The sequence below is a fragment of the Diadema setosum genome, chromosome 14, assembly GCF_964275005.1.
Source record: "Diadema setosum chromosome 14, eeDiaSeto1, whole genome shotgun sequence".
NCBI classification, from domain to species: domain Eukaryota; kingdom Metazoa; phylum Echinodermata; class Echinoidea; order Diadematoida; family Diadematidae; genus Diadema; species Diadema setosum.
This window is the reverse complement of record NC_092698.1, coordinates 9,878,786-9,896,918: the sequence shown is the minus strand read 5'-3', so window position 1 is coordinate 9,896,918 and position 18,133 is coordinate 9,878,786. Positions and strand designations below refer to the sequence as shown.

The 18,133-nt window shown below is 38.5% G+C and overlaps 2 protein-coding genes across 2 annotated transcripts; one reads left to right on the top strand and one right to left on the bottom strand.

Annotated features, from left to right (window-relative positions):
- The first annotated feature begins 1,560 nt into the window (after positions 1-1,560).
- On the top strand, positions 1,561-13,027 carry LOC140238057 (melanoregulin-like). The gene is made up of 6 exons (XM_072317980.1): positions 1,561-1,795; positions 4,148-4,180; positions 8,687-8,846; positions 11,577-11,667; positions 12,257-12,423; positions 12,912-13,027. Exons 1-6 carry the CDS (start codon positions 1,686-1,688, stop codon positions 13,011-13,013), a joined length of 663 nt encoding a protein of 220 aa, XP_072174081.1. The 5' UTR covers positions 1,561-1,685; the 3' UTR covers positions 13,014-13,027.
- Positions 13,028-16,753: 3,726 nt separating this feature from the next.
- On the bottom strand, positions 16,754-18,133 carry LOC140237920 (uncharacterized). The gene has a single exon (XM_072317851.1). The coding sequence runs from the start codon at positions 18,131-18,133 to the stop codon at positions 16,754-16,756; it is 1,380 nt and encodes a 459-aa protein (XP_072173952.1).

Sequence of the window (18,133 nt, the reverse complement as noted above, 5' to 3'; positions counted from 1 at the left end):
ACGAGACCCGTTATGAACATAAATACTAGACACAAGCTGTTTGGTAGTTTCTATAAGTGTAGACTACAAGCGGGCAGTTTTCATATCGGGTTTCACGTTGCCTCGTTTTTAACATCATTCACTTCCGCGTTTTGACTGTTGGGTCTATCATTCTTTTAGAAGGGAGAGACTGAATTAGCGACACGCGTATAAAGTTGATAATATTCAATCATACCGGCACACAATTTCTGACATTTCAAGTGTTAACGCGGAATCTATTATTCTCTATTACCACTTCCTTGTTAAAGTCTCCTTAGTTTAGTGTCTACTTCAATGCTCAAATTAAATCTCGTCGTCTTTGCGTTCAGTTTTGTATGCAGCAGTGCACTTTTGAGGCTGCATTGCTGCATTGTCATTCGTCTTAAAGCTTGAGAACATGCAGCCTGTTAATACTTGCACTGCATCAGCAATGATTTGCATTTTTGCTGCGACCAAAATCGGATTTCGCAGATTTTCGTTGATCACTTCATCACCTTCGCATATTTGTTTGGACTATGCCCCTGAAATATAGACCTGTAACTCGTGACCAAGTATCGATACGTCAGCCGGAGTACGTGTGTGAACATGCGGCTGGGTCAGTTGTCTGCTAATCACGGGTCTGATTTGTCTCGCCCTCCGAATGTTGTCAAGTACGTATACCGGTAGTCGATCATCAAGTTCTAGAGTAGCCAACTTGGGACTCTACACGGAGCGATAAATATTCCGACCTCATTGGTCGATGTTGAATTGGACTTCCAATGCAATTCTGATGAGAAGCCAGTTTGTCTACTGAATGATAAATCTATGGCCAAGAGTATAAGTGTCCGCTTAGCGCCAACGTGGGGAATCGACCTGGTAATCGATTGATGTTTTCGACTGTTGCAACGCCTTCATAGATATGAATTGAAACAGACAGACACACCATCTCTCAAATGATAGGATGCATCATGTCTTCGCCCTGGTCTGTCAAAACTCCGTCTGAAAAAAATGGCTGCCTCGACTGGATTAATCAGCGATCCTCAGAGATCTTCCTAGACTGACCATTGTTCAAAGCCTGGAAGCACGCCAGTCCGCACTGAGCTGAATGCATCGATTAGAATGGCGTCTACTCCTCGCTTCTGAGGGCTGGCTTGTTAGACTGTGTTAGTGTGCTTGTAAGGTATTGTTATTCACGAATTCTCAATTACGTAACAAGTTTACCATCCCACAATATCCACTAACATCGCTGAGAACTGTCTGTAGTTGGTAGTTTACAAGCTTTTTAACAAACTACATGTACAATGTGAAGCCATTGCGTACACTGATCTCATCAGAATTGACAACGATCAAGCTTCGTATTTGGAGGATCAAAGGGAACAACATTTAAAGGTTCTTTACAACGCCGACTCTGTAATTTTAATGGTTTAACGTGTGATGTATAATTGTAGACGATAATATTGTGGGAAACTTCTAAACATACACAGAAATCACACATGATTATCGGGCCACATATCATAATGTGTGAAGAGCTTGATGAACTTGGATACAGATTACAAAGCAGATGATTGAAGGTGTCGTCAAAAGCCTGTTTCCAGCAAGGGCATCACGGAAAAGATAATTATATACGAACAAGAAGTAAACAATCTGACGAGAGTAACGACCTGTTTGGTCAGCCCATCCGAGGCGTAATGGCCATTTGCTGCCCATGGCGAAAACGAGATCGATACGACGATATCGATGATCGGTACGAGCGGATATCGCAGACACCGAATGAATCGTCCTCTCTACTAGGAAATGGGTAAGTCATCAGCTTCTTATGGTTGAAGAGATGGAGCAGGGAGGTGCTAGAGAAGGAGAGGCAACTAAAGCTCTCCTTTGAAGTCATGCGCGGCACCGCCGAGAAGTTATGCGTTCAACTACAGGTGTTACCCATGATATTTATTGTGCTTTGACAAAAGAGAGCATCAATAATCGGGACTAGCGCTCTCACATCTAGAAATATTTGCTCCTATATACTGCAATTCGCTCTCTCTTTCAATGTGATGGCAACAATGAATTTGTGTACCTTGAATTGGAGCAGCGAATCAAAATGCAGTGTTAAACTCACAATTTTAACAGCAAATAGTTTAAAAACACGCTGGAACACGCTTTAACGGAGTACTTTATTTGAAAGATCAAAATATCCCTTATTAAAAGATAGAAAATTAAACATGCGGATATGTGCGCATTATAGAAAAAATTAGGTTTTTAAGAGGGCCTAATTTTCATTTCCTTTCGATTTGCGAATTACGAAGAAACATGTTAATAATATTGAATTCTTTCCTAAACTATTCTAAATCAATTCGAGTATTTTATAAAACAATTTGCGGTGAAATAAAGCTTGTAATTCAACGAAAGGTGAAATGCGTTCTTCGTCTCCGAACTTCGTCTTGCAACTAGAGCGGTGCCGAGCATGACTTCAAAGCGTAATGGAATGCTAGATATCCCATTGTAACGCCTTGAACCCAAACATGCGTTTGCATGAATTACGAACGAAGAGTTGTCACTCCATCTCTGTAACACCTCCCAGGATGGAGTAACAACGGAGTTATTCCCTTTGATCTATGTTCGAAGCCGCCGCTCAAAAATATTTGAAGCATGTGCCAAACACTATCTGCCGCACCGATACGAAGACAAATTGACTCGTGTCTCATTACATAATCACCAGCCACTTTCAAAGGAAGATATGTCTTTGTGATGGTAATTACTTTTCGCTATCCCTTCTTATGAATGGTAGGTGGTACAGACACGAGGATGAGCGAACAGAAATTGAGGAAAAAATGCTGAAATGAAGATGAAGATTACTCGATTGGGCATATGCGGGCACTAATCTGATATATCTATCAATAAAGAATTATACTCGAAGATTATTACATATTAATTTCATTTGGGGAAATTAAGTCGAAAAGTGATAAAACCAGCTTTCCAGGATGGTACAGTTTTAAACATTTTCACATAATACAGCTCTGATTTACACTTTTGCGCAAATTTCTGAACGGAATTGACTTTTTTTTACATGCTTTATTATTAAGTGAAATTTCATTTCATTTAATAAATAAATAAGCAAAATATGGCCAACATTATGATAACGTTCAAAATGAATCTTCAGATTGCTCAGCAAGACGGCGGCTTGGAACATCGATCATCAAAGGCACAAGTGCACCTGTGGAATTCTTTTGTACATCAATAGAAATCTGACAACTGTTTGAATAATTGAGTATATGAATATAAGAACGACCCAAGTCCATGGAAGACCGTTTCGAGTAAACTTTAAAAAAAAAAAAACTTCATATCTCTTTTATTCATCCAATAATATTCTATTCAACTGTGATGGGAAGGCAACATTGTATATACAAATTAGAACATATATTATTATGACAATTAACATTTACATTAATTGTGGAGAGGCCATTTTGTGTGATGGACTTGGGTCGTTCTTTGAATCATATACATGATATTCTGCTATAGAGATGAGAGAAGGATGAGAGAGGGCGCTATAATATGAATGTTAGAATGACCCAAGTCCTTTATTTTTACATTCATATAAGATTTAACTCATTAATTTCAGGCACTTCCGGAGGTAATTAGGATTTATCATTTATACACAAGATGAGTCTATCCATAAGCTACAATTTCCCATGTCAAACTGAATTTGGCCAAAAATTGGACTTGGGTCGTTCTTATATTCAGGTCTTCAATTACAGCCAGTTGGAACTCCATGTATTGAATTATGCTATCACGTTAATAATTGATATGTTGCTGATTGCTTTTTTTTTTCAAATGAAATAAAGTTATTTCTGTCGAATTACTGCCCAAAATAGATCTATAAGTGACAAGACTGCACAGATTATTTATTAGCATATCTCTCACAATCGTAATGATCCTACATTATCTGATTATTACGTCATAGCACTTTCACTTCCATGTGTTTGGCATGTAATGCAGAATAGACAATTGATTTCGACATTGCATGGAAAGCTGTCCCCTGTATTCATCTCATTGTCTTTCATATCGCATGATTCACTATTATGTATACAAAACACTTTTCTCCCCATTGTCCCTTCAAATATACTTTGGAATCTATGTTTTTGTTGTATTTTTTCTCGCTCAGACGAGTCGGCTATATACCCGATCAACATCCAAAGTAAGAAACAATTATCTTTGCCAAATAACCACCACGCTATCTATAGGTCTCTATCATTGTTTATCTGGTTTTGAGGACTTGGTTTGCAACGTGTGCATAGTCATCCCATTAGAATTCACGGCCCATGGGGTACCATTGATAACGTTGTACGCATCAATCAAAACCGAGATTCTTAAAGATTCATTCGTTATCCTGGCATGCTGAAGTGCATAAAATCTACACCTGTATCAATTCGGTCAATTTTAATAAGCTATTAAAGGAGAATGAAACCCAGATATGATTATGTGGGGTGCATGAATGTATCATTCTTAAAACAAGCTCACGTCAGCGAAGTTCGATGAAAATCGGACAGTCCTCAATTGCCATTGTTGCATGACGACACTACATTTCGTGACGCCACGCATAGACACGATGATAAAGAATATACAACATACTGAAAAAAACACTTGACTTTATTGCAGAAAACTTATTGCTATTGCAGAAAACTGGAGATTTGACATAATTGACATTATTATTTGTTATTTTATTTATTCGGCATTTGCAAGATAATACAAGTGATAACAGATAAACAAACAAAACAAGCAAAATACAAGATGTCAGGCTTTCCCTGGTGCGCTTCACTCAGTCGTAAGTTGCCGGGTTGGATATCAGTATCAAGAGGAAGAAATGAGCACTTTTGATTTTTTTTAATGAAATTTTGTCGAATTCTCTTTACTTTATTTTCATTATACGGTTGTCCATGCGAGACGACAGCAACTTTTCTTATCCAGCAATGGCGGCACTGAACCTTAAAGGCATAATTTACCATTTGCAGATGAAAGCATTAGTGCTTTAAAATAGTTCTAAAATGTGTGTTAGGGATAGAAACAACCACTGTCAAAATTTGAATCCGTATAATCGATGTTAAGTGTTGTTAAATACACAAAATGTGAACAATAGTTATAATAAAAATGTTTCCAGACTAAACCGTATACAGTTACGGTTTACCGAGAAAAACCCTGATATCTCCTTATATTTTAGGTTTTATTGCAAATATTTCATATGGTAGGATGTTTTATGATACAACAGACCTACACATATGCATCAAATTTGATATCTTGAACAGTTTTGAAATCACTGCTCCCAAAGGTAAACTGGACCTTTAAAAAGATTCTAACTTTTGAACTGAATGTCAGATTTTCCTCAAAGAATGTCACCTCGGTGTTCTGCTAATATTACCGCATTTACGCAATCCATTATACCAGGCTACTGTATACAGGTATAATATATATATATATATATATATATATATATATATATTCATATATAGATAATGTGGTTTCATTCCCCTTTAAGACAATGTATAAAAGCAACGCAGTATGGCAGTGACTCATAGTACGGATTTCAGGGGAAATTTCCTGTTGAGTTACCTATAGTTCCCGGTTCGCAACGTCAAATGTCATGTTACACGTGTAGAGAGAGAGCCTGAAGCATAGTTAAAGCGGAATATTTTACACACATAAAGAAAAAAAAAAAAACCGAGCCTACAAAGAACATTATAGTATTATGCGCCATGTCTCGGTATCTTCATGTGAACGCTGACTTAAGTGACTATGTTTTACTAACTCTTCATAGTTCACTTCTATCCTACTAACCAAACTCTACACCTGAACCCGAAGAGGTCGGATATAATGTTGACTCCTTGTGGTCAGAAATACGTTAGATTTTTCAAAGTTAGTTTGGAAACCCCACCGACCATTAGCATCATTTAATTATGACGCCAGAATGGAAATCTCTTGTCTCGATGGTATTGTTTTCTCACAAAACATCAGATAACTGCAAATCTTTCCTCGCTGTTGCCGTACCTTCCAGTGCAAAGGAATTCTCTTGATAGTGTGCTCTCCGCATCCATGTTAAAAATTGTATGTCTCGCAAAGCACTGCAGTGCCGTCCTTCTTGTTTAACGTGTTTGTTTTGTATTTAAGATCGCTCTCTTTGATGATCTGTCATATAAAAATATGACGGCAAAACCGATGTACATTACATACATACATACTTATACATACTTACATGCATACATACAATTTCTTTGTTTGTGTGTCTACTCTATCATAGTACAAGCATGACCAGTTACCACTATTGTCTTATTTACTTATTTACTGAATTAGCATCCTTCCTTCACCTAGCTATCACTATTGTAGCATTGTTTTTACTTCTATAAACTACATGTTTCAATTCCATTCTTGCTGCATATCTTAATTTTTGTTACAAAATCTTCACTGTAATTGCAAAGCCACTCTGTAGTGTCCTGTCCTGAAAACGTTCTTATTGTATTGTTGTTCTGTCCTGGATCTGTTATAGATTTTTGCTCACCCTAGAGAATTGCTGTTGCGTCTTATTGTTCGTTTGGTTTCCCTTTCTGTGTAATAATGTGATCACCAGTCTTTGTCCACCGAAACACATGAGGTGCAATAAGCGAAAAGACATACAGTGTTAATTAGTTTTGTCACGTGCTGAATTACAACGCGGAAGTAAAATTGAAAGATGTCACAGTTAAAGGGTTGGCATAGTATTGATTGAGTTGGGGATTCAGATTTTTTTTATTTTTTTTATTTTTTTGGCAAGATATTTAGAGACCACTTAGATAAAATCACAAAGATCATAAAATTTTAAAGGAATTTAAAGTTCATTTGATGAAAATCGGTTTTAAAATGGCTGAGATATCCAGAAACAAAAGATCCTAATAAAAGATGGGACCCACCTTTTATTAGGACCACTTTGTTTTAGTTTGTTTTTGGATATCCCAGCCATTTCGAAACCAATTTTCATCAAATAAACTTTAAATTGAGCTTTGAATTTTATGCTCTCAAATATTTCATAAGTCGGTTTTTTTATTATCTCGCAAAAAAGTTAAAAAACCTGAATACCAATCTCCACCAAAACCACACCATCCCTTTAAAGGTTCAAATACAGACATGACATCATGACTGCTTTTAGTTTCTATCACCTTACGAAATAAAGACGTTTTGTCATCGTGTTTGTATATCAACTATTGAAATACACTTTACATTGTTTATATGTTTTCAAGATGTCATCAGGGACCAGCAGTCAAGCATTTCCATAGTTATAAAACTCACACGCAATCTGATGCAAATCATTCTCATTTCTTAGAAAACAAATCAGCAAATATGCAAGATACTGTCTAGTAAAATACAGTCGCGCTTATCAACACATTGCAGGGAATGGGTGGACGACCATAATCATTCTTGTTGTCAATCAGCCTGCCCTGTCCTTTTTACTGGTGACATTGTCATGTTGATGAAGACAGATAAGAGAAAAAAAAACTTAGAATTACGACGTCTTATCATGTCCAACTGCAATGCACCTGGCTTTCATAGATTAAAAAAGAAAAGAGAAAGAAAGACTGAGGTAGCATCAGTAGGATGACGTCGATATTGCCTGCTGCATTATCATGTCCAGTGTGTGTTAAAGAGGAAATCATGCAACCCCAAAATAATTACACGTCAAATGAAAGAAGAAAATATTCCCTACAGAACGATACAAAAATGACAAAAATCAGATAAGAAATAAGGAAGATATGACATTTTAAAATTTAACTTTTTTTTGGAAAACATTTCTTTACCAATCCTTATGAATATTCAAATCAGCAAGTTGACGATGTCATGTTCTCACAGTTTTATATTTATATACAGAAATGACAAAATCACATATTTCAGCTGTATAAATATAAAAATTGTCTTAAAACTACCCAAAATAAAAAAGAACAAATGTTAACTCGGACATATCTTAATATGGGAGCATGCTTTTACTTGTATGTATAAGGTACAAATAAAAATTTTCCAAATTATATTACATTGTATAACACACACGAAAAATTGAGAGGGTAAGACATCATCAACTCGTTCATTTTAATATTCATAAGGACTGGGCAAAAAAAAAAAAATGTTTTCCGAAAAAAAAAATCAAAATGTCATATCTTCCTTAGTTATTGTTCGATTTTTGTCATTTTTGTACCATTCTGAGTAGGATAGGGAATATTTTTGCCTTTCTTCTGAAGTTTATTCATTTTTGTGGTTGATTTCTTCTTAAAACAGTGACCATATCATATTTGGTTGATGACACATCCAGACATCAGCGGTAAGTGTGTCATGATAACATTAGCAAAGCTGGCATGAGGTGAGAGTTTGTCTCCAATCAGTTCTCGTCAACTGACGAGATGAAAATAGATTAGAATAGGTTATAAAGAACTGCAAACTGCAGACATGGCATGTTCTTTAAACTTTGCGATATGACATATTAACTACAGATCCCTGCATGTGCAACTCTTATCGTATGCTCATGGTACAGACATATCCTACATCAAATATTTGCATCAATTGTACATGGAACAATTCCCGTGTCTGTTGTCCCATTCTTTCCCAGTCTTTTCGAGTCACGACTCTGATACTTGGCCTTACCATCTCTCTCCTTTTTTTTTAAAAAATAACTTGATAATTGTTTCGACAGTGACGGGACGCTGGTCGACGCCTACATCGCCAGTTACCGATCATGGGAGGACGACGTCAATCTGTGGTCCGACCCATACGACATCACTCACACAAGATGCGATCAGGACAAGGAGCTCGACTCGCTCATCAGGAAGTGGCGGACTACGGCTTCACAGTCGGTAGGGACAAGGCAGCAGTCAAGTAGTCGTTCCTCAATTTTGATCACACAAACAACAGTGATCATTTGAGCAGCAAAAGGGCATTAATACTGTACATTGTCCACAGAGTTAAAACCTTCTGGTTCTCGACTGACCATGTATTCTAAATATCTTAGATTGAACGTCATTGGGACAGAGCACGGTTGACGATTATTGGTCCGAACCTTGATGGAGCATACATTGTCGGATCACATAATTTGCCTTAATATTATTATCGTGTGTGAATAAATGGGTGGTTGACACAGTATTTATGATGGTAATGTCTCCAGAGAGAACAGAGCATACACCGCAAATGCTACCATTGTTCATTTGTTGTTATTGTTATTTACATGTACCAAAATTATGAATCGAGAAATGATTTTTGGAATCATTTTGTCCTTGTTTGTACGTCAAAATAATCATCATGAATATTTTGAAAGGTCAAGTATTCGAAATGTGCTGTCAGGAGGAAAGTTTTCACTTTTGTTATAGCGCGTTGGTACAGGCCATGTATCGTGTAAGTCTTTAATCTTTTAGTTTTCTGTACAATTACCTCTCGACTTTTCTACTTAAAAGTCATGTCTGAAAGTTAACCAATACCGACCTGACGTCATTTCTGTTAGAAAACTTGATCATATAAAATTTTTTAAAAGTAATCAAGGGAAATCATCTTAGTCATTCATTTCCGACATAGATCATGATTTCATTCTTATCAGAACCTATTTTCTTCATGCTTTGTGTAAAGTTAACTTCTAGGTGCAAAGTGAGCTATTTCGATGCATGCTTGGGGGAGGCCAAATCAAATAAAGATAAGGACATGCCGAAGAGGAACCAAAGTCTGCGTTGCATGACCTTTGAACTGTCAAACAATCATCTCTAGAAGATATTTTGTTTGTTAACTGTTAGAAACTTTTAATCAGCAAGTTTGTGACGACAAACGTGACAAACTGCACGTATTTGAATGAGGATGAATAGCTCGATAGCAATATGCTTTTTCATATTTCCGCTATTTTTTCCTCGTTTCCCTTTGATTGTTTCTGCCTTTGGTCTTCATTTGAAGAGGTTGTAGGCATCAATTTTTAGGGTTCTTTATATTGGGTGCTGTTCGTTATTCCGAAGGTTCTTTATTCCAAAAATTCGTTATTCCGAAGGTTCGTTAATCCGAAACACACAAATTCCCTATACCTAAAGGTTCGTTAATCCGAAAATGAAAAAGGGTTCGTTAATCCGAACATTTGTGGCGTTACTCTGAAGGTTCGTTATTCCGAAGGCTCGTTACTCCGAAAATGAAATTGGGTTCGTTATTCCGAAGGTTCGTTAATCCGAAAATGAAATAGGGTTCATTATTCCGAAGGTTTGTTGATAAGAACATGAAATAGGGTCCGTAACGAACCTTCGGAATAACGAGCTTTGTTTCATTTTCGGATTAACGAACCTTCGAAATAACGAACCTTATTTCATTTTTGGATTAATGAACCTTCTGAATAACAAACCTTATCACATTTTCGGATTAACGAACCTTCGGAATAACGAAACTTCGGAATAACGAACCTTCGAACTAAAGAACCTTCGGTATAACGATCCTTCGGTATAACAAACTGTAACCCTTTATTACATTGCTTGTATCGATTTCGTTATTATTGTTGTCGGGATTTATTTCTATAAGACCTTGAAAATACCTTTACCTTATGTGTATTACACTCCCTCTTCAGTGTTTTTTAACTCATAGACAGAGAAGTCGATGACGAACGTATCCTAGAATACTTTTTTTGCGTGATATCACGACCTTCAAATTCAAAGTCAGACCATGAATGATAAATTCTATGTCGAAATACTCCCTACCTAATCAAGTATGGTAGATACACTAGAATAAAGTCAAACTCTCATTTTAATCTATGTGCTATCCTATACGGCGTCTTGCAACAAGACGAGACAATCACGACAATATTCACGAAAGCTCTGTTGTATAAATATTGACACGGCTAAAATATTTGCCCAGAGGTGATTTCTCAACGATGCTATGCCCAGAGACGAAGTTCGAGGGCATAGCACTACCGAGAAATCAACGAGGGCAAATAGTTTTAACCGTGACCAGAAAAAACTCAACATTTTGTTTCATATTATACCTCGTCCCATTTCATAAGATATTCATGATAAATTAAGGCAATGGATATGAAATTGTCGTGCTACCGGTCAGAAAATTAGGTAAAGTATCATTTGTTTTCACAATGCGAAAACATAGATACGCTCTCAAGATACTTTTGAGCAGCAATACGCAAATATCTGTAGGCATGACTGCTAGATGGCTGCTGGGCAGCACAGCGAAAAAACATTGACTGCACCTCTGACCAATCAGAATCGGGGTTTCATCAAATGAGGTATATAAAGGAAAATAGTACTTTCAGTTTCATCTCTTTCTCAGTAAGAACGTATTGGACAGAGGACATATTTTTGATGAATGCCCTTAATAATTACAGCTGATTTCTATTCTTTGACAATGATGTGTTTTGGTCCTTTGTTGCTACATTTTTTTTTTTCGGTATCATTCTTTATTTCAATTCAGGTCATTTTCATTTCATGTAATGTCATTATTTTGTCACTTGTAGATACTTGTATAATCAACCACTTAGTTTAACAAACATGTCCAAACATGTTATGCTCTGGGGAAAATCAAGAGTGTAAAAATGAAACAATATTTTTTATTCCTTCCAGGAAAAGAAGACGATATATGAAAAGATCCAGGCCATCAGGCAGACAAGGAAACGAGTCCAAGAAAGATGGCTCAAAGTCCTCATAAAACTTGGTAAGTCTTCCTAGAAAAACGAATTGATACCTGTACATAGTGTAAATCCACATCCGTTACCATGGTGAGGGATGTGAATAAACTCGTCTCTTTCTCTCCTCCCCGTCCCCTGACATCCTCCCCCATTCCGTTTTGATTTTTGTCTTTCTTACTTAACTACTTAACTTTCCTTCTTTTCAAAGTGGTGGTGGTGGGAGGGGCTTGTAATGGTTTGTGATTCGTTCGTTTGTCTGTTTGTTTTTTAGGACTCCTAATGACCAGGGGGATGGATACAGGACACAGTGTCAACATACTCATAATCGATTTTTTACAATTATTTTTGGTCATGTTGTAGTTTTCGTAGGGTTGCGTTTCTGATTGCCTTTCACATATATGCTTGTGTTAAAGTCCGTGTAGCACAATGTAGTCATTGCAGCCAAGAGTTGGGAGGTTGCAGTGTCTATCACAGAATGTCTTACACATTGTAATAGGGTTGGCAAATTTAATCTCAGCAAAGCCCATGTTACATTCCCTCGTTGTACGTCAATAAATAGTAGTTTTGTTTTCGGCATGGTCTTTATCTTCCCCGTCCGTCTGTATCCTTGTCCAGGATTCGAAGCCGACGCCGGCAGGCTGGTGTCGATAAGCAGGGCCTCGGGTATGGCCGCTCCCGAGCCGCCGACTGAAAAGGCCACGGACTTCCATCACCTGCTCGTCTACCAGACCGCGATTTTCGGGGATGCGGAGGTGCAGGACAGACGGTACACCATCATCCTGGTGAGGCGCTGATAATTGCCGCCGATTCTCATCGACACAGTGGTCGTAGACAGTGATACGAATAGACTATACTTACTCACAACAGAATGAGAATTGGTGGTGATGACGATTTTGTTATGATAATGACGATAAGATGGCAATATAATAGATATCAGTGATGATAATCATAAGAATGATAACTTCTATATTATGATACAGTGCACTCCCGATATAACGAACACGGTTATAACGAAATTCCGGTTTCAACGAAGTAAAAATTCAGCCCCTAACATTATTCGCTCTATGTTTGTTTGTTTTTTTATTATTATTATTGTTTATTTGTTCGGTTACAACGAAATTTCGAAATAACGAAAGAAAACTGCCGGTCCCAAGGACTTCGTTAAGAGTCCACTGCAACAATGATTTATAACAGTTCTGATAATATTAGCACTGTATATGGCTGGTTTGCTCTATTTTGTTTTACTTTTCTATCATTTTGATATGTTCAGGATCGGCTAATAGATCTGGACGTGGCTGATGACTTTATTCAACTCGCTAGACAGATGTATCCCAGGGAACCCGCAGGTCTGCAGCAGCAAATCTCTTTTTAATATGCATTTCTTTTTGCACCGAGAAAACTGAAGTGCGAGAAAACTGGAGTGTACGGAGAAAAGAGTAGGCGTGGATTGTAACAATAAGACGTTTTGGTCTCTCCATGTCGGCAAAGGCTATCCCTTCAAAAATCTGGTGGCATTGGAAATGGACTATTGCAGACACATGCCACCGCAGCAAGAGGCCGACGATTACTTGTATGGCTGGGATCACATGGCTGGAAGTGCATAGCTCTGGTACGTGGTCGATGTGTCAAGCACTTGAACTGGAGCTTAAGGGTTCGAAGCGCACAAAAGGTTGACGCACGAAAGCGCTGGCGTGTGTACTCTCGTGCCGAGTTTAAACTTAATCAGTGGGAGGCTACCAATGCGAAAATGCTTTTTTATTTCTTTGTTGACGTTTTCCATAATGTGGAATTAATGTAACATAATCAATGCTTTTGGACGAAACGGGGAAGCTGTGTTCAGATAATCTCTGCCTCCAAGAGCTCAGGTTTGATACTTCCATGCACCAGGAGAGTGTAATGTCGTTCCGGACATACGACTCAGTGGACTGTGACCGCGGACTCTGGAGCACAAGGTCTCTGGTTCGAGTGCAGTGGCAGCAGCGGTTTCGTCCTCAGCAAGGCACTTTAAATATCCTCATTGCCTAGTCTTCGCAAGGACTATAGGCTCGTCGGTCACGTGGTAACTTGCTCATAGATATTTAAGTCAGGGGTCAGAAGCCCCCTTCTTGAAAACCTGAAGAATACTTTACTCAACTTGTTTGCTTTCTCTACCCCCCATATACTTTTTTTGTTCTCTTTAACATAAATGTGCTGTTTCAGTGTTATTTCATTATCTTTTGGAAGGAGGTGATATTTCATATTTTGTGCACTGCTTGTAGAATATTAAGATGCTTGATGTCATGACGAACATGACGAAAGGATGTTGCAATATTCTTAGAGCGATTAGTCATATGAAATCATGAAATTTATTTTGTTGAGAAGAAATTTACCTATTAACATCTCTTTGCCACGAAGGAGGACTTTTTATTGAACACAGTTCAAGCAAATAAAGTTCCATTCTTCCCTCATCTTAGTGCTTTTTTTCTATATAGATAATAATTCAACGAAATTGTGTGCCTTATAAGACGTAAGGCTTAATCAAACTGCATTCATAGGACGCACAAAAGATCGCACTTTGACTCACCTTTGCCGAGAGAATCAGACACAGGTTAATTGTTTGTCGATGTTATAAGCAATGATGTTTATCAGAGTTCACCTTGACCCCCCCCCCAAAAAAAAAAAAAAAATTCTTGACACGTGTTGTACTCGATATTATTAACAATGATTAAGAATTGCATACAGCTATGTATGATACCAATGGTAGAAGACAGAATGATGAAAACAGGCCTCTGTAAATCTTTATCACCTTACCCAGTATATTCCTGCGTATCAAATACATCACATGCATTTAACAGATGACGGCATTCATTATTATCTTTGATCTTCAGGACAGAAATTCTGTAGCATCGTACTGAGAGGGAATGTTCTATAAGAGTATGTGCTAAAAGTCGAGGCTTTTAGAGCGTGGCTAAACCTGATGATTATTATACAGAAGTGTTTCTGAGGTTAAAGACGCAGTCTCCAATACATCTGTCTGTTCATTCATGCCGTAAATATATCATGTACTCAAAATGATGCCACGTTTACGATCACAATAAGTTCATGATATCGACATGCGTATCATAGTATACATGAGTGACCCGCACCTCGTCATAGTTAAGGTTTATGCATGTTTAAATCACACTATGTCACTGAAATTCTATGAAATCCTACTCGCATACAGGAAAAATACTGAAAATTCCAAAGGAACCGTAAGTTCAGTGACCGATACCAGAAATTTGCAGCTATCGTCGTCAAACGCGAACGATGCAGAATAGTTGTGCGCTGAGGAAGGGGCCCATAGACAAAGCACGTAAAAGAAGTGTGCGGGTGACCGTGATGGTACTTAATACACGTATTCCTTGTATATATATTACATTTTCAAGAAAAACTTCGGTTTTAACCACAGTTTCCTTGGTTGTGATAACCCTGCCAAGTTTCAAGCGTACTGAACACAGTCCCGGGCGTAAATTTTTGTTCAGTGCGCTTGTAGCAATTTTTAGCAGGGTGACGGACCACGGCATTAGCCTCTGACGAGGTGCGGGCACCTCACTATAAATGGTGCAAATTGACGCAAGTGCATTAGAGTGAGATGTATCGTACAAACATATCTCGAGACAGTCCTTTCTCTCCTTGATATTGATATGAATTTGTCCAATTAACACCGTTCACATGTTAAGAAGCAGCACCTCGTTCTGTTCATGGTAACTATCAAAATGCAATGTAGATTTTGATTCAAGTATATTTATACAATGTTACGTCTAAAAGACGGAAAGTGATGCTGACACACAAAATTGCATTTTGTGTCTTCCTTTTAAATTGATGCTGGCAGTGTATGCTCTGACACCTATATTATGAATGAAGATTGAAATACAGAATGACCACTGACTGAGAAAAGCATGATTTGTCACTTTTTGCCTTTTAATGTGCTCTCACTGCATGCTCATTGTGTTGTTGTTGTTTTGAATAGAAAAAGAAAAGAAAAGAGAAGAAATGGGACCTTTAAAAAAAGTCCCAGACAATACTGACATAAAATCAGACCACAATAAATCTTAGACAAATCAGACATTATTATTAGATATACAATACACGTATAATAGTCATTGTGGACACTTTATACTTTAGTATATACTCAACATAATACTGGATACTAAGATAACTGAAGGACATATGCGAAGCACGAAATCGTATAAACTCTATGAAAGTCACGATTGCTCTGTGCGGCTGTTTTTTATTTCGAACCATTTCGTATTTAAATGAATCCCACTACACAGACGTTCAAGACATTATAAGTTGAAGCTAAAACACTTCTCAGAAGCGCTCAAAATTTCGTCTTCCACCTTTTGGATTTTCTTGCAACACATCAAATGGGTCTACAAGAAATTTACCTGGCTGACGCTTTTTGTCAGGATAGTGAGTTGTTTTGGAGCATTTTGAGATCATAAGTGTAGAACAATTTTGGTCGTAGTACACTTTTATTCCAGAATAGCTGTCCCCATTCAGCATTGTGGGACTGTACAACATTACATGATGATCGATTGTGCCCTTCCAATCGTATTTTCCACCAAGCTGCACGCGATTTACCCTAGCGCGGAATATCGCTCTGACCCGATTTGTCGATTATTGATAAATGATGATAAAAAATTACGTAGCAACACCGATCGGGAAATAGATAGACTTCCGGTGAGACTTTTCGGCTTATATTTCTCATTTCCATCGTAACCCAACTAAAATCGTGTTATAACAGCGTTATTCCGCACATTTCTTATGCATGATTGTACATTTTGGAGTGAAAATCGGCAGTCCTACAGACATATAAGAACTGTGTTTTGGCTTTGAGAGTCACGTTACCGCTAACATAAAATCCCATCTCAACATGTCAAACGTCGAACGTGATATTCTATTCACTTCATAAGACGTAAAGAATAGAAGCATAAAGCATCCATTAGCAACTGTGTTTTTCGAATTGAAAGTCTACCAGAAATTTCATTAAACTCCAAGAATATGAATATATGTCTTTGAAAATTCATTGCTCTTTACTATATCCGCAAATGAGTGTTCTGAGACACCAGCCAGATTGCAGGAATAAATCGACTATCGCTTTGTGCGTTGTTTGGCATCTTTATCATCTAGGTACCACAACCCTTCTTGCTTGAATCGTTCAACCTTAAGGTCGTGGCCGATAATCCAGTTATTGTGCACCATCACAGTCTCAACTCCTGAGTTTGCCGCTCTCCACTTAGGATCGAAGAAGAGATTTCCATTTGGAAAGAGTGTTGGGTCCATAACGGCGCGTTTAAGGCCTTGCTGGTAGCGGTCCTTCTTCAGCAGGTTGTTGAGAACCCTCTGGTCTGGTAGCGTCGGGTGTCGTCCCAACTCCTTAACCCACTCCTTCACCAGCTTTATGCCCCATGGAGTCGAGCGATAGAGAGTGAACCCAGCGCAGTACACCGGCGGGTCGTGTTGGTCCTCTTGCAGCCAGACGTCGTGTTTGTCATCGAAGTATGGGAGGGGATTCTTTAGCCAAACGATGTCGACGTCCGAGAAGAGGACGTCGTGGCCATTCTCGAGAAGACGGAGCACGTAGCTAGGTCGTTTGTTAACCAGTCGCTTGTATTCTGGCGAGTCGAAAAGCAACTTTTCACTTGGAGACTCCGCCTCGTCAGTAAGCAGGACATCGAGTTCGATGTCGGTGCGGTTGTTGAGGTAGTAATACGCGTTGTGATCTTCGGCTACTAGCGTGATTCCGCTGGAAATGCCACACCGCTTGAGGCTCTCCAACCAGTTATCGGTAAAGTCTAGGAATGCCGAATTGGTAGAGGCCAAGATCACAGGGATGGATCGGTTTGTAGTTTTCTTTGGAGGGTCAACTCTAGAACGCTTTTTATGGCGGGTTTTCCTGCCTCTGTCATTGCGATCTACAGTCATTTCTGCACTCTTCACTTTGAGGGGCAGTGGTGTAGCCTTTGGTTTATCTTTGGAATGCGGTGAATCTGTTATAATTAAGTTTTTGATCTCCTTCCGTGGCAACAGATCGATTTTGTCAGATAAGGCATTTTTCTCAGCTAAGTCAGCTATCGATCCGGCATTCATCCGGTTGTCATCAAGATCAGAAATTGTTCTTGATGTTTGTGTGTCGACCGTCTTTCCTTGTGAGTTTGTTCCTTCAGTCAAACGCTTATCGCTATCGGACGGAGCGACAGCGGGTTTGGCCGTGACATTTGGTTTATCGTCCTCACCCGATGACTGCTCAAACACGCTCTCCGAGACTGGCCCTTCAGTGATTTTCGGGATCGGTTTGAAGAGTTTCTGGAGCTCTTCTGGTCCTAAGTTTTGGTCCATCGACAACTGAATGAGCTGCTTCCATGCAGGATGGTAGGTGGCTTCAGAGTACAGCGATTTTGGCATTAGTCGCCTGCTGTCCAAAGAGGCCGTCAGCCTCTCATGTAAGACTCCTGCCAGAGTAGAATTCAT

Excerpts from the sequence above, each read along its gene's own strand:
- LOC140237920 (XM_072317851.1), bottom strand. The coding sequence starts at position 18,133 with ATGAATTCTACTCTGGCAGGAGTCTTACATGAGAGGCTGACGGCCTCT.
- LOC140238057 (XM_072317980.1), top strand. The coding sequence starts at position 1,686 with ATGGCCATTTGCTGCCCATGGCGAAAACGAGATCGATACGACGATATC. Across the intron at positions 1,796-4,147 it reads TCCTCTCTACTAGGAAATGG|ACGAGTCGGCTATATACCCG; the intron begins GTAAGTCATCAG and ends TTTCTCGCTCAG. Across the intron at positions 11,668-12,256 it reads CAAAGTCCTCATAAAACTTG|GATTCGAAGCCGACGCCGGC; the intron begins GTAAGTCTTCCT and ends ATCCTTGTCCAG.